The 27,520-nt window shown below is 44.6% G+C and overlaps 1 protein-coding gene across 8 annotated transcripts in view; it reads right to left on the bottom strand.

Annotated features, from left to right (window-relative positions):
* dysf (dysferlin, limb girdle muscular dystrophy 2B (autosomal recessive)) overlaps positions 1–26,492 on the bottom strand; it is a 64,112-nt gene extending 37,620 nt beyond the window's left edge. For 3 of the 8 annotated variants that reach the window (XM_017437474.3, XM_017437477.3, XM_037976680.1), the window contains exons 1-29: positions 26,244–26,492; positions 16,045–16,100; positions 15,796–15,887; positions 14,822–14,927; positions 11,221–11,344; positions 10,872–11,128; positions 10,669–10,797; positions 10,532–10,594; positions 10,389–10,439; positions 10,228–10,258; positions 10,038–10,153; positions 9,139–9,265; positions 8,960–9,063; positions 8,767–8,835; positions 8,637–8,680; positions 7,972–8,054; positions 6,758–6,790; positions 6,396–6,511; positions 4,991–5,104; positions 4,733–4,910; positions 3,659–3,783; positions 3,466–3,572; positions 3,186–3,381; positions 2,950–3,096; positions 2,728–2,859; positions 1,517–1,683; positions 918–1,032; positions 741–846; positions 521–663 (exon numbers count right to left, since the gene is read on the bottom strand). In XM_017437474.3, coding sequence (XP_017292963.1) covers positions 521–663; positions 741–846; positions 918–1,032; positions 1,517–1,683; positions 2,728–2,859; positions 2,950–3,096; positions 3,186–3,381; positions 3,466–3,572; positions 3,659–3,783; positions 4,733–4,910; positions 4,991–5,104; positions 6,396–6,511; positions 6,758–6,790; positions 7,972–8,054; positions 8,637–8,680; positions 8,767–8,835; positions 8,960–9,063; positions 9,139–9,265; positions 10,038–10,153; positions 10,228–10,258; positions 10,389–10,439; positions 10,532–10,594; positions 10,669–10,797; positions 10,872–11,128; positions 11,221–11,344; positions 14,822–14,927; positions 15,796–15,887; positions 16,045–16,100; positions 26,244–26,331 — 3,219 coding nt within the window. In that variant the 5' untranslated portion in view covers positions 26,332–26,492. Of the gene's footprint in view, positions 1–520; positions 664–740; positions 847–917; positions 1,033–1,516; positions 1,684–2,727; positions 2,860–2,949; positions 3,097–3,185; positions 3,382–3,465; positions 3,573–3,658; positions 3,784–4,732; positions 4,911–4,990; positions 5,105–6,395; positions 6,512–6,757; positions 6,791–7,971; positions 8,055–8,636; positions 8,681–8,766; positions 8,836–8,959; positions 9,064–9,138; positions 9,266–10,037; positions 10,154–10,227; positions 10,259–10,388; positions 10,440–10,531; positions 10,595–10,668; positions 10,798–10,871; positions 11,129–11,220; positions 11,345–14,821; positions 14,928–15,795; positions 15,888–16,044; positions 16,101–20,411; positions 20,523–22,334; positions 22,768–26,243 lie in introns of those variants that run through there. The other 5 variants (XM_037976681.1, XM_037976683.1, XM_037976682.1 and 2 more) reach the window with 5 other exon arrangements.
* Between the last annotated feature and the right edge of the window lie 1,028 nt (positions 26,493–27,520).

The following is a 27,520-nucleotide window of genomic DNA, read 5'->3' as shown; positions in this document are numbered from 1 at the left end:
ATCGACAAAAATAAGTTGTTTAATTGTAAACTTGTCGTACACTGAGATGAGTTTCGGTCCTTATTTCAGCAACACGTCGAGCAGCTTTCAGTTGAAAAGGAGCTGAAATCGTTCTAAAAGTGAAAGTTTTGTAGACATCCAGACCCAGTTGTGAACGCCATCGTTTTTTTACAGAAACGTATTTAGCTGCTGCATCATGGAGGCATTACGCCTCTTAATATTCGTCCTTATTCACAAAATAAAAGCATCGACCCCAAACAGAGCTGGCCCAAGACCAAAGCGGACCGCCGCCATCTTAAAACGGCTCCTGTCTCAAAAGCCTTCCAGCAGCTGAAACCTTTAGTTACAGAAAATACTGAGATTTCTGCCGCAGGTTGCATCACAAATGCTCCAGCTAGCGTCAGCTGCTTCAAAGACCCCCTCGAACGTTTGATTGGTTTTCCTCTCAGGGGTTTCAGGACAGTTTTCAGACTCCAGCACACGGACTGAAGCTGCTGGCGTCTGATCGGCGCATCGTTACCTTCCTGAGGGCCTCCATCTTCTGCTGGTCTCGCCGTCTCATCCGGATCCACCGTCTTCGCCGGTTGGTGTGGTACATCTTCTCGGCGGGCACCCAGGACTTGGGCCTGCGGTCTGGAGGGATGGTGATGCCGTACTCCCACCCTGATGGAAACCACAGGACTCGTCAGTTTAGCCCCTCCCCCTCGGGTGGCGAGGCGGACGGCGGTCTGTCTGCGCACCTTGATCGTCCACCGCTCTGTTGAAGTCCTCGCTCCACTCCACCTCCTCCCACGTCCAGCTCGGAGGACACTCCACCTCGTCCTTCGGCACCGCCTTCTCGCCGTTCTGAGGCACAAACACGCCGGCTTCAGGATTGCGGGCTCCGAGCGGAGCGGGAAACGCCCCCCGGTACGTACCACGTCGGTGTAGCCCTCCGGCATGCCGATCCACTGTCCGCCCGGTAACCTCATCTGGTTTTCAAACACCTCCTCGGTGAAGGTCATGTGACCGGCGTCGGCGTCAAACAGCAGCCTGAGACGAAGGAGACAAACGGACAGAAACACGTCAGTCTCTTCACCGCCATGTCCCGCCGTGTCCCGCGCTGCTCAAGGAGGAAGTCCTCTGAGGGACTTTTATTTTCTAATCTAAGCTGGTGTAAAAGACTGAGACACGATCAAAGACAGGACGGAGACAGGACAAAGACAGGACGGAGACAAGACAGAGACACAACGGACACAGCACGAAGACAGATTAGAAACAGGACAGGACAGAAACAGGACGGAGATGGGACAGAGACAGGACGGACACAGGACAGAGGCAGGACGGACACAGGACGGACACAGGATGGACACAGGACAGAGACAGGATGGACACAGGACAGAGACAGGATGGACACAGGACAGAGACAGGACGGAAGCAGGACAAAGACAGAAAGGAAACAGGACGTAGACAGGACAGAAACACGAAGGAGACAGGACGGACACAGGACAGAGACAGGACGGTGTAACAGACTCACGTCCTCTCGGGGCTGATGACCCAGTCTCCGGCCCACGTCCACCCAGGAGACGGTCTGAAGCTGTCTTTGGGCAGCTTCACTCTGCCCGTGACGTCGCTGAACTTGGGGTACGTCAAACCGGTCGTCCCCCAGTTTCCCACCAGAGCGAGACGAGTCTGGTTCTCGTACTGCGGAGGGTCAGAGACAAGGGGACGTCAAACACCAACACGTCTTCAGCAGGACCAGACGGCTCCAGAGACACGATGTTCTGAAAGGCTTCAAACCGTCTCTGAAGGTTTCAGATTTCACTTCTTTAAAAGTGGATCTGATCGACTCGTCTTCAGGGATTTCTTTGGACTTTGTCTTTTTCTGTCTCCTCGTAGCTGACCGTGGAGACACACTGCGGTTTGCGTGTCTGTAACCTGGCAAAGACCTGAGAGGACCCGAGAGGATTTGAGGGGACCTGAGGGGACCTGAGAGGATCCAAGAGGTCCCGAGAGGACCTGAGGGGACCTGAGAGGATCCAAGAGGTCCCGAGAGGACCTGAGAGGATCCAAGAGGTCCCGAGAGGACCGGAGAGGACCTGAGAGGTCCGGAGAGGACCCGAAAGCTAAAAGTCTCAAGACACGAGCTAAAAGTTAAATGGAGCAAAATGCTGCCTACAAGTAATAAAAGGCTAAATGTAGCAAAACAAGCTAGAAGCAGCAAAAGGCTACCAAAAAACTAAAGTAGCTAAAAGCTGAAAACATTTCTGTGGGGAAAACGTAAATAAAAACGACAAAAAGCAAACGTCAGAGCACCCGTCTCCTGATCAAGCTGAACGATTTGATACATAAACAGCTAAAAGAGCACAAAGAAAACTAAAAAATACAGGAAACCAACGATGTGAGGCTGAATCACTTCATCAACAGTTTGTAATTTAGGTAACTTATTTTCTACACTATAAGGCGCACTGGAGGCTTTTAAACACGGTGGTTCTTGTTGACAGGAGTCTTTTATTATGTCGACACAAGTTCAGGAAGCTTTTTATACCTGACAGATTCAGAGGCCCGAGTTCAGAAGCAAAGAATCCTCTGAAAGTGATCAGATCCTGAATGGAAACCGAGTGAAAAGCAGCCGAAGACCTTCAGATCGTCAGAAAACCACTTTTAAAGATTCGTGCAGGTTTGGCTCAGTGGAGACGGAACCGAAGCGTTCCGTTTGTGTTGCTGCAGTAAGAAAATGCTCCTCACCGTCTCGGCGAAGACGGACAGCTTCCCTTCGGCGTACTGGTTGAAGTGTTTGACGTCCGCGGCCAACCCGAACCAAACTTTCACCCTCAGCTGACCGGGAAGTTTGGCTTCTCCGCCGCTGCCCTGCGGGTGCTGAACAGCAAAGACACGACAGGTCGGTCACAAGTCATCTCACAGTGTGTGTGTGTGTGTGTGTGTGTGTGTGTGTGAGGGGGTGTGTGCCTTCAGGAAGACGTTCTGCAGCTGCCCGCAGTGTTTCCCACAGTGCTCCTGGGAGAAGAGGACGGTGTGCACCGGGATCCGGTGGTACGCCACCCGGCGGTCGCCCTGCAGCATCCAGATCACGATGTCTGGAAGGCTGTTCTGAGGCTGGGGGACACAAGCAGACAAACAGGACAACGTTTACAGTCCTCCGCTGCAGGGATTAAAAGCGACCTGCCGTACGAACCCGGCAGCACCTCCTCAGCCATGCTCTTCAGTCTGTTGGCCCAGTCCTCAGCCTGCTCCAGGACCGCCGACAGCTCGGTCTCAGGTCCGTGTTTCAGAGCCACAGCCGCCGCGACTATCTGCTGCAGGTGGAGGCTGCGGATGCGTCTCAGCGAGCGATCCAGAGGGGTAACACACTGCCACTGGTCCAAGGAGGGCAGCTCCTGGCTGCCGGGGACAGAGACAGAGACACGCGAGTCCGGACGGGCTCGTCAGCTGGCGTGTCCACCGCGTCCTCGACGAGGAGTTTACCTGCAGTCTGCGATCAGCTGATCCAAAAGCTCCACGACTCGCAGCTCCACCTCGTCCAGGTCGCTGCCGGCCTTCACCTCCAGCTGCACCCGCTGCAGGTTTGCCTCCTGGACGCATTCAAACAAACATGGCTTCCTGAGTAAAAGCAGCCTCTGTTAGGCGTGTAAGGACGGTCAGGGGCACAGAAACACACCAGCCTGTCGATGACAGCCAGCAGCATGTTCAGAGCCTCGATCCTCGGTCGGACGTCTTCCCAGTCCGAGGACAGAACCACCACCGGCTTAACGTTTCCCCACGGCAGGTAGTAGTAGTGACAGCCTGCAACAAAAGCTGCAGTTACAGCTGGAAACACGGCCGCTGAAATACAACCAGCACCAGTTAAAAACATTCATCAGAAATAATAATAATAATAATACAGTAGAGCAGATGAACACTGGTACAAGCCCCTTTTTGATAAAAAGAAACTCGTTAGGAAAGGTAGTTTTTAAACAGCTGCAGATTTAAACAGTATTATTATTATTACTGTTTATAAAACTGCTCCACAGCACAGAAAAGGCTCTTTTAAGAGTCTTTAATGACTTGTTTTTAGCCGTAGATTCAGATAATTCTGCTGCCCTGCAGCTTTTACCACAATAGATCATATTTATCCTTCGTGTCTCGACTCGTGTGGGCATAAATAACTCCAGCCACTTAGCTGTGGAGTACCTCAAGGCTCGATTTTTGGCCCCTTTTAATTGCTTTATATGCTTCCCATGGATTAATTTTTTAAAAACTTATAATATCACTTATCGCTGCTGACATCCCAGTCGATCAACATGCTTTAGGAACGGGAAGATCAAGAGGGTTCAGGGTTTGAACTCTGAGCAACAACAACTCTGTAAGGAGCCAGAGACAGATTAACTAACTTAGCTGACAGATAGGTAATTAGTTAATTATTGAGCAGATAATCCAAATAAGTCGCAGCAGTCCTTATGAATCTAAGAGGAATAGCTCTACAATCTAGGAGACAAAAAAACGAAGACGTAGACATTAATCTGGTGCCAAACAAAGGAAACCAAACAATAAAAACAAACGAGGAGCAGCTGAGCGGTGTTCAGCGGCAGAACCCGGGAAGATGAATTACACGACGGTGATGAAACAGGAAATACTGCAACTGCAACCTAAACATCAACCTGGAGCTACAAGAAAACCACAAAACAAAGCCGAGACTTTATCAAACCCACAAAACACAGCAGTTCTACAGGCTGACCTTTGACCTCTGACCTACCGTCGAACACGGCCCTGCTGAACTGGGTGGTGGAGGCCAGAGGGAGGCAGGTGTAGTCGAACTTGTTGCCGTAGTTACCGATGCTGACCTCGAACTGGATGGCATCGTCAACGTCCTGGAGGAGCGTGGCGGAGTAAAACGCCACGAAGAGGGAGAACTTCCTCTTCCTCAGGAACTTCTAGGAGGCGGGGAGGGAAGGTCATTAACGCTTTTTAATTTGTCCCGTCTACTCGTCTCTCCATCGTCTCCTCCGCTCACCTCCACCACCAGCAGGTCATCTGAGGAGATGTCTTCGGTCTTCTGCTCCAGCTTGTCCACCAGCTTCGTGGTCAGCTCGAGTAAAACTCTTCCTCGGTAGGCCACGCCCTCGCCCTGACGGACAGAGAGGACGACACCGGAGACGGAGACAAAACACGTCCAACTTCAGGTCCTTTTGTTCTCAGGTCAACAGTTTCAATGGAGAGAAAGAAGCCCGAAGCACCGAGGAGTCATCCGTCCAACCAACATCCGTCCAACCAACATCCAACCATCCGTCCAACCAACATCCAACCAAACATCCGTCCAACCAACATCCAACCATCCGTCCAACCAACATCCAACCAAACATCCGTCCAACCAACATCCAACCATCCGTCCAACCAACATCCAACCAAACATCCGTCCAACCAACATCCAACCAAACATCCGTCCAACCAACATCCAACCATCCAACATCCGTCCAACCAAACATCCGTCCAACCAACATCCAACCATCCGTCCAACCAACATCCAACCAAACATCCGTCCAACCAACATCCAACCATCCAACATCCGTCCAACCAAACATCCGTCCAACCAACATCCAACCATCCAACATCCATCCAACCAACATCCAACCATCCATCCGTCCAACCATCCAACATCCATCCAACCAACATCAAACTTACATCCAACCATCCACCCAACCAACATCCAACATCCATCCAAACAACATCCAACATCCATCCATCATCCAACCTTACATCCAACCAACATCCAACATCCATCCATTATTAATTCATCCATCCATCCGTCCAACCAACCAACCAAACAAACCCCAACATCTAACATCCATCCATTCTTCATTCATCCATCCAAACATCCATCAACCAACCAACCATCCATCTATCTATCCAACATCCAACCATCCATTATTCATTCATCCATCCATCCATATCCAACCACCAAACATCCCTCCATCCAACATCCATCAAACATCCATCCATCCAACCAACCAATGATCCAACAACCAACCAACCATTCATCCAACATCAATCCATCCATCCTACCATATATCCAATCATCCATTTATTCATCCATCCATCACCTGCTTTATCTTAGTTTTGACATCACAATAGTTTCTTATAAATCAAAAAGGAAATAAAAAAGTCAGAAATAAACACCAACTTCCCTAAGAAGCAACGTGGATCATTTAAACAAAAAAACAAAACAAAAAAAAAGACAAATTCTAAGTTGAAGGCTAAACTGAATTTAAACTTATTAGTTTTTATTTTACATTTTTTTGAATATCCTACAAATCAGAAAAAAAGGGAATAATTTGGTCGATCTTAGATCCTGATAATAAATGTCATAAAGAGATTAACCATGGTATTCATGTTTTTTTGTTAAATTGGTGTAGGCTTACTTTTCCGAGGTTGAGAGCCTCGTGAGGGTCATTAAAGGCGGTGAACTCTCTGGGGCTGCCGTACAGGTTGACGAAACACGGACCAAATGTCGGCAGGAAACCAAGGCTGTCATCAACTGCAGTGACAGAAAGAGCACAGGAACTTATATTAGAAGGTCAAAATGGAAAAGCTATGAAAGCTGAAGAACTTTCTGAGTAAAATGATCAATTTGGAGATGCAGGATCGGACATTTCTGAAATCTTAGCAGAATTTAGAGATAATTGAAAACGGTTTGAGATTCTGACAAAGTTGGAGTAAAAGATGATCTGACATCTGCACGGACACAAAAACAAACGTGGTGTAGAGAGGACGGTGGACGTACTGCCAGAGTGGACGCTCCGAGGAGTCGTGTCATCTGAATGCGTAGAGAGGAAGGACGGTTAACAAATTACAGACGTTTAAACTCAGGAAGAGAGGAAACAGAGGTCTTTGAACGCAGCTCAAAACCCAAACATGCCAAAAAAATGCAGCTGTTCTTTATTCTGATTTATCCAGAACATTAATGAGCAACAAACCGTTTGGTGCCTTAACGTGAACACGTGTTATTTGACACAAACTCTCTGAATCGAGCTACTTCCAAGCCACCGTCAGTAATTAGTGCACAGACATCACCGGGTTAGTCTCCGTGCGTTTCACCTGGGAGATTTCCATGCTTTACGTTAAACCACCAAACCACCCGACAGGGAAACATTCAACACGGTGCTGGGAGGCAGAGACGGCAGAGAAAATCCTTGTTTTTGACCCGCATCGCTGAAAGAAGCCTAATTTCTGAGCAGAACCATCAGAGAACCCGACTGACGTTCTGACTTGTGACTGGAACTCGGTCGTTCCCAGACCCGACCTCTGACCTCCGAGGGAAATGGAACGCAGCCTAATTGTTTTTCCTCTGCTTGTATTTCCTCATGTCAGCCAGATAAACAACATCTGCCAACTAGCATTAGCATTAGCTACTACAAGAAACAAGCCAGAGTAAAAAAGGGTCATTACCAATAATTTATCTGTAGAATACCAGATTTACAACATATTCTCAGCTCTGGTCTCTCTGTGGTAGTATTTTTATTTCTTACTACCCAACCTGAGACAACAAGATTAGGTTTGGACCCATTATTTTGTTGTATCATCCAGTTTGTTTGTGGATCCACAACTGGAACAAATAAACAAGCTGCAGCAGATTTAAACGCAACAGAAAGATGTTTGTCTCCATGTTAGCTACATTAGCTAATCAGGTAATCGTCTCCGGCTGCTAAACCTGATTAATTTGCACATTTAAAGATAAGAGGGCATTTCTGACCGGACCACAAATCAAACAGACCTATTTTCTCATCAGTTAATTGGCGTAAAGGAATTAAAGATGTATTTTAATTTCAGCCGAGTGCTTTAAGCCGGTCAAAGGACAGAACAGAGTCTGTTTATGAATCTTTTGCTTGTTTAGTCACAAGTGAAAGTAAAAACCCTCCGGTTCAGTCGAGTCCAGTCTGGACCGGTTTAGATTTGCCCGTTAGTCTGGTTCAGACCAGCTCGGACTGGTTTCCTTACCATCTATCTCTCCTCCCGGGGCGGAGATCTTAGACATGCAGAGGTGGGTTGTGCCAATGACGTCGTTGTGACTGGCTCTGTCCCTGAAATGAGAAGGGAAGAAAAAACAACTCTTAAACATTCATTTAAAGCCAAACAACGACATATAATAATATGTTATTAGTTTCAAATTATCAGGAGACCACGCTTCACCAGTGGACCACAACGACTGTTACACTGTGTCCAAAGTTCTTGCCTACTTGTGACCGACAGCGTACCTCATTCTTCAGATTAAATTACAAGCAGACAGTATTTTGTTGTTTTGTGTGATTTCTGCAGAGCCAAACTGGTCCATTAAGGAGGAAGTGTGAGAAAATAAACTGCAGCGAAGTTGGTTTGAACCAGTGGTGCCCAATCCTGGTCCTGGAGGGACACCGTCCTGCAGGTTTTAGATGTTTCGGTAGCAGAGAAACATCTAAAACCTGCAGGACGGTGTCCCTCCAGGACCAGGATTGGACACCACAATGTCTAACCTACAATGTCCAATTAAAGCCCACTCCAGTGCATACAAATCAAACTGTAAAACATTCCTGAAAGTAAATATTTCCGTGCTGAGCCAGTCTCTAAACGCTTAGATTTCATGCAACGGGCAAACATTTGACCGACTACAACGCGCTGGAATTCACCAGTCGAGAATTCGAATCCTCATCTTCTCACACATGGAGGGAAACTAAAAAAAACAAACAGAGAAATGCAGTTTAATGATTGCGTGCATTGCAGCCACTTTGCAGCACAAAAGCTGTTTGTGAGTCTCACTCTGATAGGCATGGCCAGGTTCTGGTTCCACTGGGGGTTGGCATTTTTCTCCAGAATTTTGGTGCAGACCTGTAAGATTTGAAAAAAAAAAAAAAAAAAAAACACGCACTCTGAATGTTTGTTTGTGTGGAAGTTTGCCGTAATCTTTGGTTCAAATTAAACAAATACGATGGAAATCCTCGAGAAGTCGCACCGTTTTGCCAGCAAAGTGGATTTCCACCATGGGGTCCACCAAGTTCTTCCTGTTGGAGTCGAAGCCGAGGATCTGCCTCATCCCGTCCATGAAGGCATCGTCCACTGCAGGAACAAACGGGTTACCTCATGGGTTTCTGCTTCACAGGGAGAGAAACGAAGCGCACGCCCGAGACTAACTCTGTGGCAGGTCTTCGGCTCTGAAGATCCTCAGAGAAAAGACGGCTCCTCTCAGGGAGAGACCGGCCGGCCTCAGCAGGTTTCCTTCGATGTCCTCCTTTTCCTCGACGCACTCCCGCTTATCGGCCTGGAAACACGACCAACACGATAAACACTTTCCCTCCAACCTTTAAAAATCCAACATAAATGTGTTCAAACTCAACACGCAGTTTGACGGATCTATACTTAACGTTTACTATAACCGAGTCAGTCAGGTTCAGGAACATTTAACCAAATATTAGTGGTTTTATTCTGTATATTTTATATCATCATAACATTCATCCATGACAAACGTCCAACAACAACTATAGATAACGCTTGACGCTGATTCATGGACAATTGGCTGCTTTGTGGCAGACGTTTGGAAACTTTCATGGCTTCTTCTTCTTCTCGTTTTGTCCAATAACTGGTTGGTTCCAACGTTTTGTCCAGACTCGGCACAGTCTGTAAACTGTCGCTCATGACATGTCGGCTTAAATAAAATCAAACATTTCTGGCAAAACAAAACGGTAACTTTGTGTTGGAAGCAGGAAAAAATGTTGGTGGGACTGGACTTCCTTTATAAATATTGGCTTTATTCTGTCTTACCTGTTCTTAGACTCGGGTTAAATGTAGCTAACATGACAGAAAAAGCATGTTAAACAACAAAAATGTTACATTTATTCAAAAAGGTTTCCTATAAAACAAAATTCAAGATGCTTATAAGCCAAACAGACTAATATCCATACAACAGATTTACGTCAGGACAGGAGAAACTGCAAACTTTCTCAAGAAAATGCATAAAAAAATCATTTTAAAAAGACAAAAATGGTCATGTTTGGTTCTGTCAAGGAGTTTTGTTTTACAGCTATAATACTCACCGGCGGCTCGTCTCCGGCTGCCAGTACCAACACGCTGACCTTCAGGTAACCTCTGACCCCAGCAGAGAGGTCATCGGGGTCACACAGCAGCAGCCATTTCCTCAAGAAGCAGTGTCCTGAAACGTGTGAAGAAGCACAGAAACGTTCAGAATGAGCTAAAATCTAAACCGATACTGAAGCCTCGACTTACGGTGCTCATTGTAGACGGTGCCCACGTCCAGCTGAGGGAAACCGGAAAAGGATTTTAGATTAATTTTCACATTTTTCTGCTTGATGGTGCCAGATGTTGACTCAGAAATGTCCAGAAAACAACAGTTCAAGGACAATCTGGTTTGTTCGGTAAAAACATACCTTAAATTCTCCGATAACTGCATCAGTTCTCAGGGAGCGAGAGTCACAAACCTGGAGAGGAGAAAGCATTCGTTCCCGTTATAAAGAACACAGAAGCTGCTGTTAAACCAGAAAGGTTTGAAAAGAGCGAGATGTGCACGTACGGTGATGAAGATCGGCTCGTCGAACAGGTCGGAGGGAGTCTCAAAGAAGTTCAGGAAGAACGTCTGCGAAGAGAGATTTACAATCAGGCGAAAACACAGCAGAAGAAAAAAAATAACGATCAGAAGCGGCGAATTACCTCGTCAAACACTGCGTTGTTGCCCTTTCGGATGCGAGTCCTCTTGGACTGTCCGGCTACGGTTACCTTGACAACGGGTTTGACATTGATGCCCGGTAACTGCCGCACCTTGATGACGCGCACGCGGACCTGGAGGAAGAAAGAAGAAGAAGAGTTCACGACATCCATGAGTGAATGAATAACAGCGGCGCAGGAACACCAACCTGGATGTCCTGAGGCTTGTTGGGCAGAGGTTTGGGCGGACTGCTCGACCCTCTCCGCCTCTTCTTCAGCCCTCCGTGAGCGTTGTAGGCCGGGGGCGAGCGTTTGGGCGTCTGCGTGGTGGGAGACTCCTGGCCTGGAGGCCCCTGAGGGCCCACGATCACCATGGAGCGGCTGTCGTCGGGTCCCGGCTCCTCCGCGGGCTCCACCATGATCATGCTCTCCGTGTCCTCCTCGCCGAACGTGTCCAGAGAAATCACTGATCCAGACAAGAAGGAAGACGCGGTTCACCGTGACCATGAGTAAGAGCGTTAAACGTGTACAGATTCATTCTTTTGATGGTCACGTTACTTGTGACAGTGTCCAGCTCCACGCCGGGGTTGATGTGGGGCAGGGACTCTGGCTGGGGGGCCGGAGGGAAGATCGGAGCCGATCCTGGAGGGGGGACGTAGGAGACCTGCAGGGTCAGGGTGGCCTGGTGGAGCCACAACACACAGTTAGACCAGATCAGCAGGAGAATACAGCAAATCTGTGTTATCTGCTTGTTTCTCACATATTCAAAGGCTAAAATGTGGAGATTTTGACAAGAACCTACAAGAAGCTCCAGTTTAATCTGTGTTTTATGCAGTAAAATGTATTTGACTTATTATAAGACAAATGCAAACACTGATGAGGCATTTAATTTAATTTATAGAAGGGCTTCGTTTATATCAAGGGATCTACAGCATTTCTTTTATTCTGAGAAATACACAAGTATAGTTTAATCATAATATAAATAGAACTGTGTAGAAATACTTTAGATAACCAGAGAAATTGCACTTTTTGCACAAATGCAGTGTGAACGCCGAGGGCTGAATGGTTGCTGAAATTTACTAAAGAAGCTAAAAGTGAGCTGTTAAAGCTAAATGAAGTAAAAAAGGCTAGTTAAAAATGCAAAATGCTAGCTAAAAAGTACAAAAATGCTAGCTTAAGGTAGCAAAATGCCAGCTAAATGAGGGCAAAATGCCAGCTAAAAGCAAAATGCAAGCTAAAAGTAACAGAAGGCTAACTAAAAAAAGCAAAATGCCAGCTAAAAGTACAAAAATGCTAGCTTAAGGTAGCAAAGTGCCAGCTAAGCAAAGCAAAAGGCTAGCTAAAAGTAGCAAAATCCTAGTTAGAAGTAAAAAGTTATTTTTAAAAAATGCTAAATGCTAGTTTAAAGTGACAAAATGCTAGCTAAAAGTAGCAAAAGGCTAGCTAAATAGAAGCTAAATCTGGCTAAAAGAAGGAAAAGGTCATTGTGGGCTGAATCACTGATGACCAGGAAGCAGAAATCAGACGTGTGGACAGAACCACTTGCAGCTCAAACTAAAGAGCTGCGGGGGACCAACCCCATCAACATCAGGGGTGGAGGTGGACACCGTGGACTGCTACAGCTACCTTGAGGTCCACTTAGACAATAAACTCCTTATCTGAGGAGACTCAGCTGTTTTAGCCCTCAGCGGTCTCCATCTTGTACGCTGCGGCGTGCTGCGGCAGCTGATGCCAACAGGCTCGATAAGCTGGCTCCGTTCTGCAGCCTCTGGCAGAGGTGTCTGAGCGCAGGATGCTGAGGAAATCGCTGCAGATCCTGAACGAGTCACACCCGCCGCACGCCACACTAAACTCCTTCTGTCATGGCTTTTCAGGCATATAATCTAGAGAAGATGGCTGCCAACACGTGCGAGGACAGATTTGCTCCATAAAAAGGATATCTCAAGATGAAATCCTAATTCTATGATTTACTTTATTGAATCGAGACTGAATCCAGTGTCAGAGCAGGCAGGCCACCTTGTTGTAATAGTAACCTGTTTGTGTGACCGTCAGCCATCAGGAACTGGTACGTGAGTGGGTAAGCATATGTGTAACAGAAAGACAGACTGTTTATGAATAAAAAAATAACAATTGTGTTCATGTTATATGGGAGTATATGTGCTCGTAAGCCATCTGGAGATGTACGGTTAAAAGAGTAACATGAACAGTAGAAAGACGGCCATCTACATCACCCAGGAGCAGGAAGGACAGGTGGATCCAGCCCCAGAAGGCAAACAGACACCGGCACCACCCCAAGGCAGCTGCACGTCCGCACAGAGGCAGGTCGCCAGCGAACCACAGGGTCGGCAGCCCCCAGGACAACGAGACACAGGGAGAGACGCAGGGCACCAGCCCCCCCAACCTAGCCACGCCACCACTTCCTGCCACGCAGGCCAAACCAAGGACCCAACCCCTCGACGGTCTGGTGCCCACACCAGACCCCGGCAGAGAAACCGCCCAGCACCAAGCAGGAGAGGCCCCCCGGAGGCCCCAACACACCGGGCAGGAACCAGTCCATTGTGGCAGCTGGAACCCAGAAGGACCAAGGTGAAAGGGCACATACCCATCCTCCAGAGAGGTCTAGAGGGAGGACACCCACCAGAGACCACTGCCTGGTGGTCCCCCCATGCGTGCAGGGCTGTCCGCACCAAACATCAAGGCCCCACTGATGAGTTGTGTTGCTTATGCTGGGGGGATGGGAATGGGCACCAAGGTGCCGGCACGAATCCCCTCGAGGCCAGCTCCACAACTGGGACCTGGACTCAGCCCCACCCGCACCAGCCAGGAGGGGCAGCAGGAAGCCAGTCCTATCGCACCTTCGGTCGTAGACGGAGACCCCGGAGGTGCTCCACAGAACGCCACAGGAAGTCCTTCATCCCTGGGGCCATCAAACTTTCAGCTCCTCCCCTTTTTACACATAAAAGGCCAATAAAAACTAATCCTGCACTACAACAAACACTTTAATGTTTATCTTCCCTGCTTCGCACCTTAGTTGTTGATATTTTTAACACCCCTCTGTTATTTTTATATCTTTGGCACCAAAATTTCCTGCGGGATCAATAAAGTTCTTAGCTACAAATGCAGGTGTTTGTTGTTTCGCTTAAACATAAAATGCAATAAAATGAACATGAAGGTCTCAAAGCTTCGAGGATTACACGTGTATGAGACCGAAGAAACAATCTCATGAGCACATTATGTTCCTGACGTTATGTTTCCAACGCCCAAAGATGTGTGAGTGTTTGTCATAAATCTAATTCATCCTGACACCGAAAGGAAATGTTTTTTTTTTATTTTTAGGTTCAGGAAACTTGGCTGGAAAACAGAACAGTTTCATTTGCTGCTGAAACTGTTAACCAAGAAATCTGTTCAGCTTTATCAGTTTAAATGTGATTTTTAAGTGTTTAGGAGATAGAAAAGAGTTTTTTTAAGCCAAAAAATGATTAGAAAAACCAGGACCACAAGGGAAATAGACAGAACCTAATGAAAAATAAATAAATAAAGACGATTTGGTTGATATTTAAGCTTAAACTTCATTACGTATGTACATACTGCACATGAAATGTTTTATTAAGGGGAAATTATTGTACTTTAATCCAAAATATTGGTGTGAGAGACAATAAGAGAAATATGTGCGCTAATGCTGAAGATTTTTATTTTTAATTACGCTGCTGAGTCGTTTTATTTGAGCTAAATTAGGTGCAGGTTGCAGATGAATCAGAAAACTTTTTACAGCGCTGCAAATTATTCTGTTTTTAAATCCACTGATTTATTAAAAATGGTCAAAATATAGTGAATTAACTTGCAGTTAATTTAAATAAAATAAGAACCATTTTGATTTCTGAGCTCTTTGCAGCAAAATGACATTTGGCTTCAACTGATTTTGTGTATTTCTTTAATTTTAAGACTATAAATATCTTTTAAGATAATATTTAAATACGTGAAACGGGTCCAAACAAGCAAAAAGGCCATAATTTTAAAAAAGAATCTTGAGTGAGATGTTTTTTGGATACGGTTCGAGTATGTTTCCATTTTAAACTCGGGGTGATTTATTGTTTGCTTGTCGCTTGGCGGTGCTGAGAGGAAACATGGCCGTTTTGGGCGGCGCGCCGTCAGGTCTCACCCCCGTGTTGTTCCTCTTGGCGTCCAGCAGGGACACGGTGAAGGTGGCGGCCAAGTTGGGAGAGTTGAGGACGTCTCTGAGAGCCAGCCGGCATTCCCCCAGAAATCTGAACAGACCAGCGGGAGACACAAACGTCAACTTTCACCCACCAAAAAATATCATTTTAACTGGTTATATCAGCTCTGTTTTCTTTTAAAACTTAAAACGTGACGGCTGAACATTAATAAAGACACTTCAGTGCTTCTGATTACTGCTTTTCTGGTGGGTTTAATAAACTTTATTGGTGCTCTTCAGTCCTTTAAAGTCTTGCTTTAGGGATTCATATTATCTGACTACTTCTTTCTCTGCCTCGATCAGGGGAGTCAAACTCCAGGCCTCGAGGCTCCGCCCTCCTGGAGGTTTTAGGTGTTTCTGCTCCAACACACCTGATTCAAACGGTTTAATCACCTCCTCACCGAATCATCAGGTTCTCCAGAAGCACATCTGTAAGTCGTCCATTTAAAGCAGGAACATCTAAAACCTGCAGGACAGGGATGGCGTTTGACATGTGGCCTAATTTATCCAGTTTCCAGTCTTTTATTGAAGGGGTGAGATCGCAAAAATAAAAGACTTTCCTTTCTAATAATCACAAGCCGGCATTCAGGAGGCACCATTTTTTTTTCATGTTGTAAACAAATCAGATTTTCAGTTTTTTGGGAAGTTTTTTGCATCGAGTCCAGCCACCCCGGTCAAGAGGTCACATGTCTGATGAGCAGCTGAGCAGCTATTAATCGGTCCTTAAGCCATGAATGGGTGGAAATACGACTAAATAAAACAACAATGAAAGGGTGACCTGATTCTGTCATGCCCGCCCATTCCCCTCCAAGTAAACTCTGACTCTTTTACATTTTGGCCGCGAAGACCGATCCAAAAATAACCCGAGTTCAGTCTGGTCTAACCAATCTGTCGCCGGTAACAGAGTTATCAGTCTGGACCTGTTTCGTCCCATTTTCTCATGGTCTTTGACGACACAGTGGATCTCCGCTCCAGAGTCCAGAGGAATCCCCTTGAGGTCCCATTCAAAGCCCTGACAGAAAGACACAAAATGGGGACAAACATGAAAGACGGGCTTCAAAGTTCGATATACGAATTAGATTTTTTAAACACGAACGGAAGCTTTTGTCCTCACATACTTTCAAGGCCTTAAAGGAAATCATTAATTTGGGGTTCGGTTCTGAACTTACTTCGTTCCAAACAGGGTTGGGGTTGTTTTTGATGACCTTTGTCTTCTTCTTGGACCCTGAAGCAGACACAACATGAGTTAAAAAGCATATAAAACAAGCATGTTGCCGTCTTTTTATTTAAGGTTTTGCAGCCCATGGATGGACTCGCATCTCCACTTGGGTTTGTGGCTATTCTTGTTAAAGTTGTGACCAACTGACCCAAACCTTTACCCTAACTCTAACCAAACCACTTTAGACCACGTCAGTTAAAACCAGGACCTCAAAAATGACCACTTCTGTCATTCGGTTGTCTCATGTGGACAACTCGTCCCATCAAAGCCAGACAGTTCTCACATACCAACCAACAACAAACAATGACCTTATGTGTGTTCAAGTTATCGTTCTGCGACTTCCTGTAACATGGAGGCCTGAGCTCTGATTTCCTGTCTGCCAGACAAGTCAGACAGAAGGTGGGTGGTGTTAGACGGGACAATGGGGTCCCACAACATGAATTCAGTTTATTTACACCACTCCAATTCACAGCCGAGGTCAGCTCAACACACCGAGGAACAAAACGACTAAGAACACACGAGCGTGAATCATCACAAATAGGAACAAACGAGGACCTCTGTCATTACTTTTATTTAGCTTGGAGCTAAAAGGAGGAACCGATGCAGACACATCCAGCGATGGAGATGTTCCTTCCAGACAGGGAAAGAAAGACAACGGTTACCGTCTGATTCATGACCCCGCTTTTTCAACGTACTAATACTCCAGTTGCTGCTTCTTATGGAGGTTTTAGTCTTTAGGTATTTTGAGAGTACTTGATTTGTTTTTCTTTGGATTATTAAGTTTCGGTGTTTTAGTTAGTCATTTCCACCAGACGCCCCCTTGCTCCTCCTACCACCTGTATCCTGTTAATAATCAGCACACCTGTGGTGATTGTTGATCAGCCCTCCCTGAAACCGACACTCCTTAGCTTTTCTGTCTCTGTTATACTTCTGTTCACTTCTCCTCCTTCCAGTTTTGCTGCCGACTTCAGTTTGGAGAAAGAGTTTAAATCTGACCAAACAGGCGCGCTAACGGCTAACCTGAGTGAGGATCAGACCGAAGCGGACTGCTGCGGTCTCACAGCTCCATATTCAACTTTAATGCCAGTTTGTGAACTTTTACGCTGCTGTTTATTTTGCATTAGATTGTTTTCCTGTTAAAAAAATAAAATATTCTTGCAGGAAATTCCCTAGGTGGAACTGGAAGTGCTACAGCTAGCTGCTGCTGCTCTGTAATGATGTGATCTAACACTGAGAGCTGCTCAGAGGTTTATAAAATAGTGATTATTTGAAACGCAAGGACATTTAGGAGACTAGAGCTTATTTTAAGACAACAATCCACTTTGGTCTCGTTAGAAATAAACTTTATTTCTCCAAACTGAGGTCTTTAAAAAAAGGCTATTTACAACAGATAAGATGAAGATTATTCACAATCTTTCCATAGAACCTCACTTCAACAACTATTCCTTTGATAATCTGCACACAAACATGAAAAATACACACTCCTAGCACACATTAGATCTGAAGCCAAACACTGAAAGGCGGTCACAATCACTGTGCTTTCCTCCTTGGACCAGAAATGATGCTTTAATTATTTTGCCTCATGTTTTGCCATCACTTGTGCTTTCACAGGATGTAATCTTAATATGCAGAGGCTCACAAACACACACCCTCGGTAACGTGTTTGCTTTCCTGTTTTTCCCAAAGATTCACCACACACAAACACTGACAATCAGGTACGCACACTCGCACAGATTCACCTACGTAAGTACACCTCCGTTCTTGGAGGATATTTCTCAAAAACATCTCCACCCTTCCACACCCGGGTCAAAAGGTTACGAGGCTTTTCTGCGTGTCGACGGCTCAAACGTCCCTCGGGTTGGTATCTCAGTTTGGATCTGACAGGAAGTAACACAGCATTAACTTCCCGGCTGGTTCTGCTTGGCACATTTAGAGTCATAAGCTGAGAATAGACCTGAATATGGGAAACCAAAGTTCAGATCTGGGTCTAATTTATGTGCCTGTGTTGCCACATCGGGGTCATATCTAAGCACAGAAACTGTTTTTTGGCATCGTCTCTGTGAAACCGACACCAAGTGAAAGTTGGCGCAAAGGTCCCGTTTTTATTTCTTATTTTAAATTGGGAACATTGCTTATTGTTGCAGCAGCAACACTCCGTCCGGAAATCCGTCTTCCAGCACACAAACAACAAGCACGTGTCAAATTTAATCACTTATCCACCTGAAGACAAACTTTCACACAATCAGATGAAGACAAACATTGGAGAAACTGTAAAGGTTCCACATTAGGATTCATAAACTACCATTAAAACAGTACTCTGCAGCAAAACAAGTGGTCTAACGCAATATTTCCAGGGTATTAATCACTCCAATAAGAGAAAACCTTCACTTTGAACCCAAATCACTGATCCTCCTGCAGAACAAGCCTATCTGTTCCTCTCTGTGTTTATGCTTCAGCCCAGATTTATTACCTTCTTTTGACACTTCTTGCTCTTTCTCCTCCTACCGTTTCCTCGCTGCGCTCTTATAATTTCTATAAATGGACATGGTATCTGTTTCCTCTGAGGGGGATGTGATGCTCTCTTTTCTTGTATCGAATTCCCTGAATGCTTAAAACCTACAAACTGCTTTGTCACTTAGGGAATTAAATAACCATTTTTAGGAGTAAACTGGCCTTTCTTCTTTCTCTAGCTCCGCATTCAATGATGATATACTTATCCAGACACTTGAGAACATTTGTACTCAAACTATCTAAAACCAGGCAGACAGAAAACATGAGAGTTCATTTTCAGTCTGGCTTCAGTTGGAAAAAAATTGGTCAAACGTTGCAGAAGTTGGAAAACGTACATTTGCTGAACGACTGACTGATATGACATTAAAGAGTCCTAATTAACAGAAAGCAAAGGACATAATATGAATCTTTCTCACCAAACTTACAGGATTTAAGTGATGTTTGTTGTTATTATTGTAGCTTTAGGCCAGTTTTAGAGTTTAATTGTTCCACTTGGACATTGCTTAGGACTTGACTTTTCCCTTTAGGTTTGATCTCGTAGGCTCAGAGTGCGGTGGCGATAACGCCTGATGGCATCAGGAAATTGTGGAAGAACAAAGGCAGGAAGTTAAGAGCACATTTGCCTCATTAAAGGAGGTAAACACCGACTTGTGGAAAGTACAGCAAAACAAGATGAGGGAGGACAGGTAGCCAGGTGGCTGCTTTTCTTATCATGAGCTCCTTTCAACCAGATCTGACCTCGAACACGGATGGAAACTGTGAATCCAGCTCCAGTTCTCTTTAGCTGGAATGGAAATTACATTTTTGGCTACAAAATTTGTACGTTTTCTGCTTCGACAGGACTTCAGCCCCATTTACAACAATTTTATGCTGTTTGCTCCTCTTGTCCACACACAAATTAAGCTTTGGTGAAAAAAAATTGAGTTTTTTCAGAAACAAAGATGTAGCTTGCTTTGGGTTTGTCCATTACTTTGTGCCTTAGAAACCAAAACAACAATAAAGCCATTTATACCTTTCTTTTCTGCATTTGTTTTACTTTATTTAAAATTTGATTGCGTTCTACAGTGGTTAATACCTGTGAGGAAGTTGTAAATGGTATCAAAGAAGAAAAAAAAAAAACTACTACTGTTTTGGGAGAATCTTAAGTTAAAAATGTTCCTTCCCCGTATTTTTGATTTGTTGTTGAGAGGAACGTTCTCATCGCCTAGTGGTGTTAAATATGAATATTTCAAATTTGTTAGAATTGTACAGATGAAAATAACAAAACCCCAACAAATATATATTTTCAAAAGATAATCAGAGTGGTGTAAATGTGGCCTTGGTGTTTAAACTGCACTTTAATGGTTGAAAAATGGACGCTGATTATTAGTAATGACAGTTTAAACTGTCTGTTTTGGGTAAAGAAATGTTGCCATACAGGTTAAATAACCAATTAATTATGACCAGTTAATGTTAGTTTTGATGGTAAGATCAGTTGTTAGTAGAGTGAATAAAAGAAAGCACAGCTAATTGCTAACAGCTAGCTTAACTCCTGATTTTCTAAAACACATGAAACAATTGTAATATTACAAAAGAAATAGAAAACGTAGTTAGTGTTAATCAGTGCGAATATTACCATAGGTAATGTCTGTCTTTTTTCTCTGTTTTGTTTGACAGCTAATCAAATTAGCAAGTTAGACTTACAAGTCAGCTAACTTTTAATTAGCCTGTTAATGCTAATGCTACACTTTTTCAGAAACCTCCGTTTTCTCACAAGGTGAATACAAATTAACCCAGGGCGTTACAGCATAAAAAAGGAGAACATACCTGTTAAGAGTCGCGATTTGGGCGGGACAGTCCCGGAATTTTGCCCCCCATATGTCCCGCGTCCCGCATAAGGCGGGCGGGACACCCAGAATTCCCGCTAGCTTGACTTAACTGCACTCCCGGCCGCCATTATCACTGTCGTCGACCTACTCGAGCATGCGCAGACCAGCTAATGGCTGCGGCCATCTGTTGTGCGCATGCGCGAAATGCAATTGGATGAAGTTCCACTCTGCCTGGGTTCTCTGTTGACGTGTACACGAACGGCTGAACCGCAATATAAATGTTACAGTTTCACTAAAAACAGCTTTATAAATAAATCCTGATGGTAGTGGAACATAGTCATGTCATAAATTGTGTCTAAAGTTATTTTGTCATCACTGCAGAACTTCAAGCCTGATGGTCCAACCAGTCCACACAGAGTCTCCGCTGTCTCCTGGTGGTCCAACCAGTCCACATAGAGTTTCCGCTGTCTCCTGGTGGTCCAACCAGTCCACAGAGACCAGATGATGGGGTTCAGAGCCTAAATAAGTCAGTCTACTTCTGACAAAAAGAAGAAACTCTCTGGTGAAATGGACTGTAGTGTTTCTAACAAGGTTGAGTCAGGTCTTCTGGACGGGTTCTGTCTTTTATCTAAAAGACTTCTTCAGTTGGAGGAACTTCAAACAAACTCAGCCTTATAAGCAGCACCTTCACAGAGTGAATCAACCACTTGGTTGTGACACCCAAAACTAGTTGTTTACATGCAAAAGAGGTCTAACTTATTTATTAACATTTTTGTTGTTGAAGTTCAGGTGTGTTTATTCATTGATTCAGCCATCAACCATAATTTATTACAATTAAAAATCTTTGCTTATAATGTTAAATACTGCTACTTGATAAATATGCTATTAAAATGTGATTAATTACTTACAAGACCTTTAATTAACTCAGACGATGCTCTGAGTGGAAGAGCTACTGACATGAGAAATGAGCGGCTCTTCAGGTTGAGAGTTATTGATGTTGGAAATGAGAAGTGAGCATCTGTTCATACCAAACTCATGATTTGTAGACCCAGATATGTGGTTTGTAGGCAAAGCTGTACAGGTGTCCCTTGTTGCCATCAGTGGATGTTGGCAGGTATGGGAGAATGACAACATATACAGAAAAGACGGAGCAAACTACACCAACAGCAAGGTTTTTCAAATAATAAAAAACATATCTTCTCACGGTCACGACCAAGCTGAAGCTGCTGACTCCTTCGACGCCACATATGAGATTTAAATGACAATTATTATTCAATATTTTAAAAAATAACAAAGCCAGTTGTAAAGTATTTACCATTAGAAACCAATACTTCCTTGAGGAGATAATTAACAGAGCTCCTATAAACACCAACAAACACAGCGTTAACATCGCAGAGAGCCGGGCAAAATAACCAATGATGTTTCTGCAAAGAGATGGTCTAATTCAAGGGTTCCCAAAGTTAGGGTCAGGACCCAAGTGTGGGTCACCCAACACCAAGTATAGGTCCTTAGATAATCTCCAGAAAGCAACTAACAATTAAAAACCTCGTTTTTAGTATCTTTTGCACCATAATTGTTGCAGAGAATAGAAATGCAAGTCATAAATGGATAAAAAAAGAACAGCATAATGGATGTTAAGACTGCTTGTGTTGCCATTATGCCCTTATTTAAAAGGGTCATTATTTAAACAGCCAACAGATGGAGTGACACACCTTTGTCACGGTTATTTTATGGGTCGGAAGCTGAAACGTTTGGGAATCACTCGTCTGATTGACCTGATGGCATCCTGGGAAATTAAAACACAATGAGGTTCAACCTGCTAAACTTTTCATTCTGACAAACTTGTCTTGAATTGTTTTTGACCTGTCCTACCCCCACAGTTTCAAATTTCCTCTATGAGAGGAAGAGCTCTGACTCTTACCTCTGAACGTGACGCTGGCTAAAGGGTCTGAGCGTCTCAGATTGTTGGCCCGCTGAAGAACGCAGCGTAACATGGCTGAAGCAGAAGTCTGCGAGGCTGAAGGGATCCGCTAAGCCCAATGAATGAGAAGTCATGGAGTTCAGCAGCGGAGGAGGATTCAGAACTGAAGCTTCGAGAGGATAAAGAGCCTCCAAAACTTCATCAACAAGGAAAGGGTTGGCTCGGCTCCCAAAGGAAAGAAAATGAAGCAGTCAAAGAAAAGATCTTTTTTTCCAAAGCGTCTGTTTTCAAAAAGATCACCAAAGTTCCTGTTTGCCAGAAGTGAAGCTGATTGTTCTCCACAGATCTGAGGATCTGAATGTGCAGAATAAAGCCGGCTTTTCTCTCTTTATGGGACTTTCTCTGACTCTGTTGTTGGGGAAAATGGCAATGGACATCAGGAACACACACCTCACCTCCAAAGGAAATCTCAACATTTCCTGTGGTCTTTTCCTCTCTAATCTCCTGATTGTTTCCCTCTCACCCAAATATTTGCCCGAATGATGTCTGCTCTGCTCCCTTCGCTGATTTCTACCCTTTAATCCCTTTATCTTGCTCTTTTTGTGCACGTCTTGGTCTGATTTGAATCTGGTATTTTTAATAAACAAACACTGGCAAAAGTTCTGTCTTATTTCAAATACGCTCTTCTGGGAAAAGAAAAACCTAATATTACCTTTAAAATCCATAAATCTGTGTTTTAATCAATTAAAACAACGAAAGTCTGCGAGATCACATTCCTTTATGACATTAAAATTCAAAGTTTTATGTGTTTTGTGTGACATTAATGGGTTCAAACATCTCTCCTAGAAGATCTCAGTCAAAGTTGTTGTTGACGTGTCCATAAAAATCAAGTCTCCTCAAGAAAACTTCAGGTTTGGTTGAAATAAAAGCCTCATTTTTTACTTATATATATATATATATATATATATATATATATATATATATATATATACATATCTATATATATACTTATCACTTTAACCAAATTTTTATTGGTTTCTAACCCATTATTTAAAAATTACACCCCCAGATTTGAAACACTGAAAGTAGACACAAACTGTAGTTCATATATTACAGATGCTGTGGTACAGCGCCACCTACAGACAGGAAGCGGTGCCTGCACCCATACGTCCAGTCTCATCAGTTTGGTGGACAAACTAGAAACCAGTTTATTTTATAATTAGTGACTGATGAATTTAAAAGGGTTGATAAAAGTGACGAAGAGTCGACGACTCAGTCCAAACACTCTGAGCTGAACGGCAGTGAGAAATGTTGGTAATCTAATAATTACAAACAACAATAATGATTGTTTTCTAATTTTAATTTATCTTCCATGTGGACCAGGCCAACAAAGACTCAACAACCCTCAGGTGGGAGGGGAGGGTGTTTTTTTATAAAACCTTGTTCAGTAAACGTCGTTCAGGCTTTGGGGAAACTCAGGCAGCATTCTGTTTGCCAGCTTACAAACACGCCAAGGTTTTAAACAAAGATGGGGCGTGATCTGTTAGGGCTTGGTGTACATGTGGGGGTGACTCTCAGCTACTACCACACCAAGTTTTTCTTCAATATCTGTATAATTGGTTAAGTTGCAGCCATTTTTCTGTTTGCTATGGTTGATAAGTGACCAAATCCACTTCGGTCTTGGCCCATCGTATCAGGATTAAAACTACAGCTACACTATACTGCCAAAAGTATTCACTCGCCTCCCTTCATATGAACCCGAGTTCATCCCATTCTTCATGCATAGGGTTTGGCCCACTCTGCTTCTATAACAGCTTCAGCTCTTCTGGGAAGGTTTTCCACAGGTTTAGGAGAGTTTATGGGAGTTTAGGACCATTCTTCCAGAAGCTCAGACCCTGATGTTGGTCAGAAGGCCTGGATCTCAGTCTCTGCTCTAATTGGGTTGAGGTCAGGACTCTGAGCAGGCCGGTCAGGTTCTTCCTCATCCTCCTCATCTTTGTGGACCTTGCTTTGTGCTCTGGTGCTCAGCCATGTTGGAACAGGAAGAGGTCATCCCTAAACTGTATGAAATTGTCCAAAATGTCCCGGTACACTGAAGCATTAAGAGCTCCTGTTTGGATTTGTTTCTCATGTTTCAGTTTGTGTTTATTGTTTATTTTATTTTGTTATTTCGTTATCTTTATGTTTAATCTGGTCTTCAGTTCTTGCTCCTTGTGTTTCTGCACTCGATGGAAAAATGCACATAAGTTATCATTGTTTTATTCAGTCATTGATGTTAACTGTTTTCCTTTATTTATTATTGTTACATTATCATGGTTTTATTTTGTTAACCCTACTTCTCTAACAGTGTTTTTGTGAATGTTAATGAAACTGCTATCTCGAGTGAACGCCCCCATGCGTTTAAACAACTGATTAATCACATGATGTTCATGCTATAGAACAGGGGTGGCTAATCCTGGTCCTCGAGGGCCACTATCCTGCATGTTTTCCTTGTTTCTCTGCTCTGACACAGCTGATTTAAATCAATGGGTGATTAACAGGCTTCTGCAGAACATGAAGAGGTGATTTAACCATCGGATCTGGTGTGTTGGAGCAGGGAAACAAGGAAAACATGCAGGATGGTGGCCCTGAGGACCAGGATTGGACACCCCTGCTATAGAAAGTCACTACTCACTGTCCTGTAACCTTTGAGTTGTCAATAAAAGGCAGACAAAAGGAAACCATTGTTGGAGAAGGAAGCTGCTGCACAGCAGAGAGGCTGTAAAACTTCAGCCCGGTGTTGTGTCCGTTTGTGTCTCTTCTCAGTTCCTCTCGGGTTTTTAAAAAAGTGTCTTTAACCTGACAGTACTCCTGTCATCAGTCACCTCTCCTCAGTCAGTCACTTGTTTCCCTGCCACGCCCATCTCCACCTGCTCCTGGTTAGTTATCACTCACCTGTGCCCACTTCCCCTAACTACCCTCTGCCTTTAAAGCCTGGTCATTTCCTCCGTTTACTCGCTGGTCCGTTGTCACTTTCACGCGCTGTCTGGGTCCTCCCATGTCTAGTATTTAGTTTGTGGTTTGCATTTTGCTGCCATGTCAGCTTTTGGTTTTGGTTTTCTTTAAGCTCACGTCGTGAGTCTTCACATCTTCCACCCCACCTGACAGTTCCTTTCACTGGAGTCTAACTCCTGGAAAAACAACCCCAAACCATGATCTTCCCTCCACCATGCTATACACTCGGCTCAACGCAGTTAGACAGGAACCGTCCTCCTGGCAGCTGAACCCAGACTCGTCCCTGCAGAGGACACGTCTCTAGACTCCAGTGACTGCGGTCTTTATTCCACTGCGTCCGACTCTTTGCTCTTTGGTGATGGAAGGCTTGGATGCAGCTGTTGCCATGGAAACCCTCCATGAAGCTCTCTGCTCTGTTCCTGAGCTGATCTGAAAACCTTAAGAAGTTAATACTTTTGGCAATATAGTGCATCTGTAACAGGTAACACATTAATTGTTTATAACGATCCCACAACCCCTTCCCCACTTCGGAAGGTCTGAACTGCCCCTTTAACAGAATCCCATCCCGGTGCCAAACTGAGCTTATCGTTGTCCGAAAGGCCCCCAGACCAACCCTAACCTTGGAGGGAGGAAAGTGCAGCGGTGCTGACAGAGTGGATCTGAACACAGCCGGGCTTTACAGGAAACACACTGAAAATCCTTTCCTTTCTGTCGCTGCATCCTCACTTCAACTCTCCGCTTCACATCTCCACTTTCTGTGTCAGCCCCACCCAGCAAAAGATGAACAGTCTTTCCACAAATAACCGTGCAGCTGTCCCAGCTTCTTTATATAACCCAATCAAGAAAAGAAGTCTCACAAACCCGATTCCCCCTTTTTTGTTCTTTTGACTTATTTTACGCAGCACAAAGTCATACCTTCGTAGGTGACGCTGCAGTAGGCGTCACTGATGTCATCGTCCGGAGTTTGTAGACGCTCCGCACACAGGATAAACACACGCAGCATGGCTTCAGAATCCCGTCCACGCGCACACACCGCTGTCCATACGAGGGCTGACGGCAAATTCAACAGATATGCAGGAGATCCAGAGGAGAGGAGAGGAGACGGGGAATGAATTAGGAGTTGACTGCAGCGGCGATCGGCTCTCGGATAGAAGGAGCAAAGAGCACCAGCTGACTCATGCACACACACACTGCCCCTTCAATCACAACCGGCTTAAAGGGACACACACACACACACACACACACACACACACACACACACTCTGACTGGCCTTTGCTTTCAGGTCACACAGGCCAATCACCCAAACTAAACTAAACGATAAACAGTGAAAGGGTTACAAAATTATCTCAGTTAAAGGAAACTGTGACGAGACTCCAATTCCTCCAGCTCGACAGATTGGAGCGATCCCGAATCAAACTTTTGGGTTTCCGATCGTTGTCTTGTTTTATAAGCAGGTTCTGCCTCTTGGTAGACTAACGAAGTCTGAAATAAATAAGTTTATACAAGTGGGCATTAATAAGAAATGGACCAAAGCGACTCCATTAGTGTCCAAAATGTCTTTTCTTTAGAGGTTCGATGGTGTTTCTGTGGGACGTGGGACCGTCCCAACTCGCTAACAGGCTGTCAATCACAGACTGACGCTTTTTTTAAAGCCTCAAATCTAAATATCTAAAAAATAAAAATAAAAAAATGCATATTTGAGGGAACAGCGGCGAAGTGAGAGCTACGTGAATCTACACAAATCAGCTCCTGAAAACAAGTGAGGTGAGTTTTCGTTTCTAGTCAGGCAAACGTCCCATTCTTTTACTTGGAGGGGGCGGGGCTTAAAGTGTGTACTGCATACAGCCACCAGGGGGCGCTCGTCTCTCATGGCTTCAACTTCTGGCTTCCGGTCTTGTCTCTAGCTACACCTCGATGCTTCGTCGTATTCGGTCGATTCACTGACTTCAGCCTCCAGCTGCTGTTTCTCTGACTGAATTATTAACCCGACCTTAGCTGCAGAAATTTAATCTGCTTTGTGGTGATCGGATGTCTGAAGGTTGTGGGTTTTTAACCCCTATTGTCCCGGAGCTCTCCTCTCGGTTTACCTGGACCTGCTTGGCCCCTATCACTCGCTGGATGTCGTATTTATTTTAAGCTTACTTTGAATTATTTGAACTTTTCTTCTTTCACATTGGGATGATTATACAAC

The sequence above is a fragment of the Kryptolebias marmoratus genome, linkage group LG7 (genome assembly GCF_001649575.2).
Source record: "Kryptolebias marmoratus isolate JLee-2015 linkage group LG7, ASM164957v2, whole genome shotgun sequence".
NCBI classification, from domain to species: domain Eukaryota; kingdom Metazoa; phylum Chordata; class Actinopteri; order Cyprinodontiformes; family Rivulidae; genus Kryptolebias; species Kryptolebias marmoratus.
Note: the sequence above shows the minus strand (reverse complement) of the source record. Positions and strands in the feature narration are given on the sequence as shown.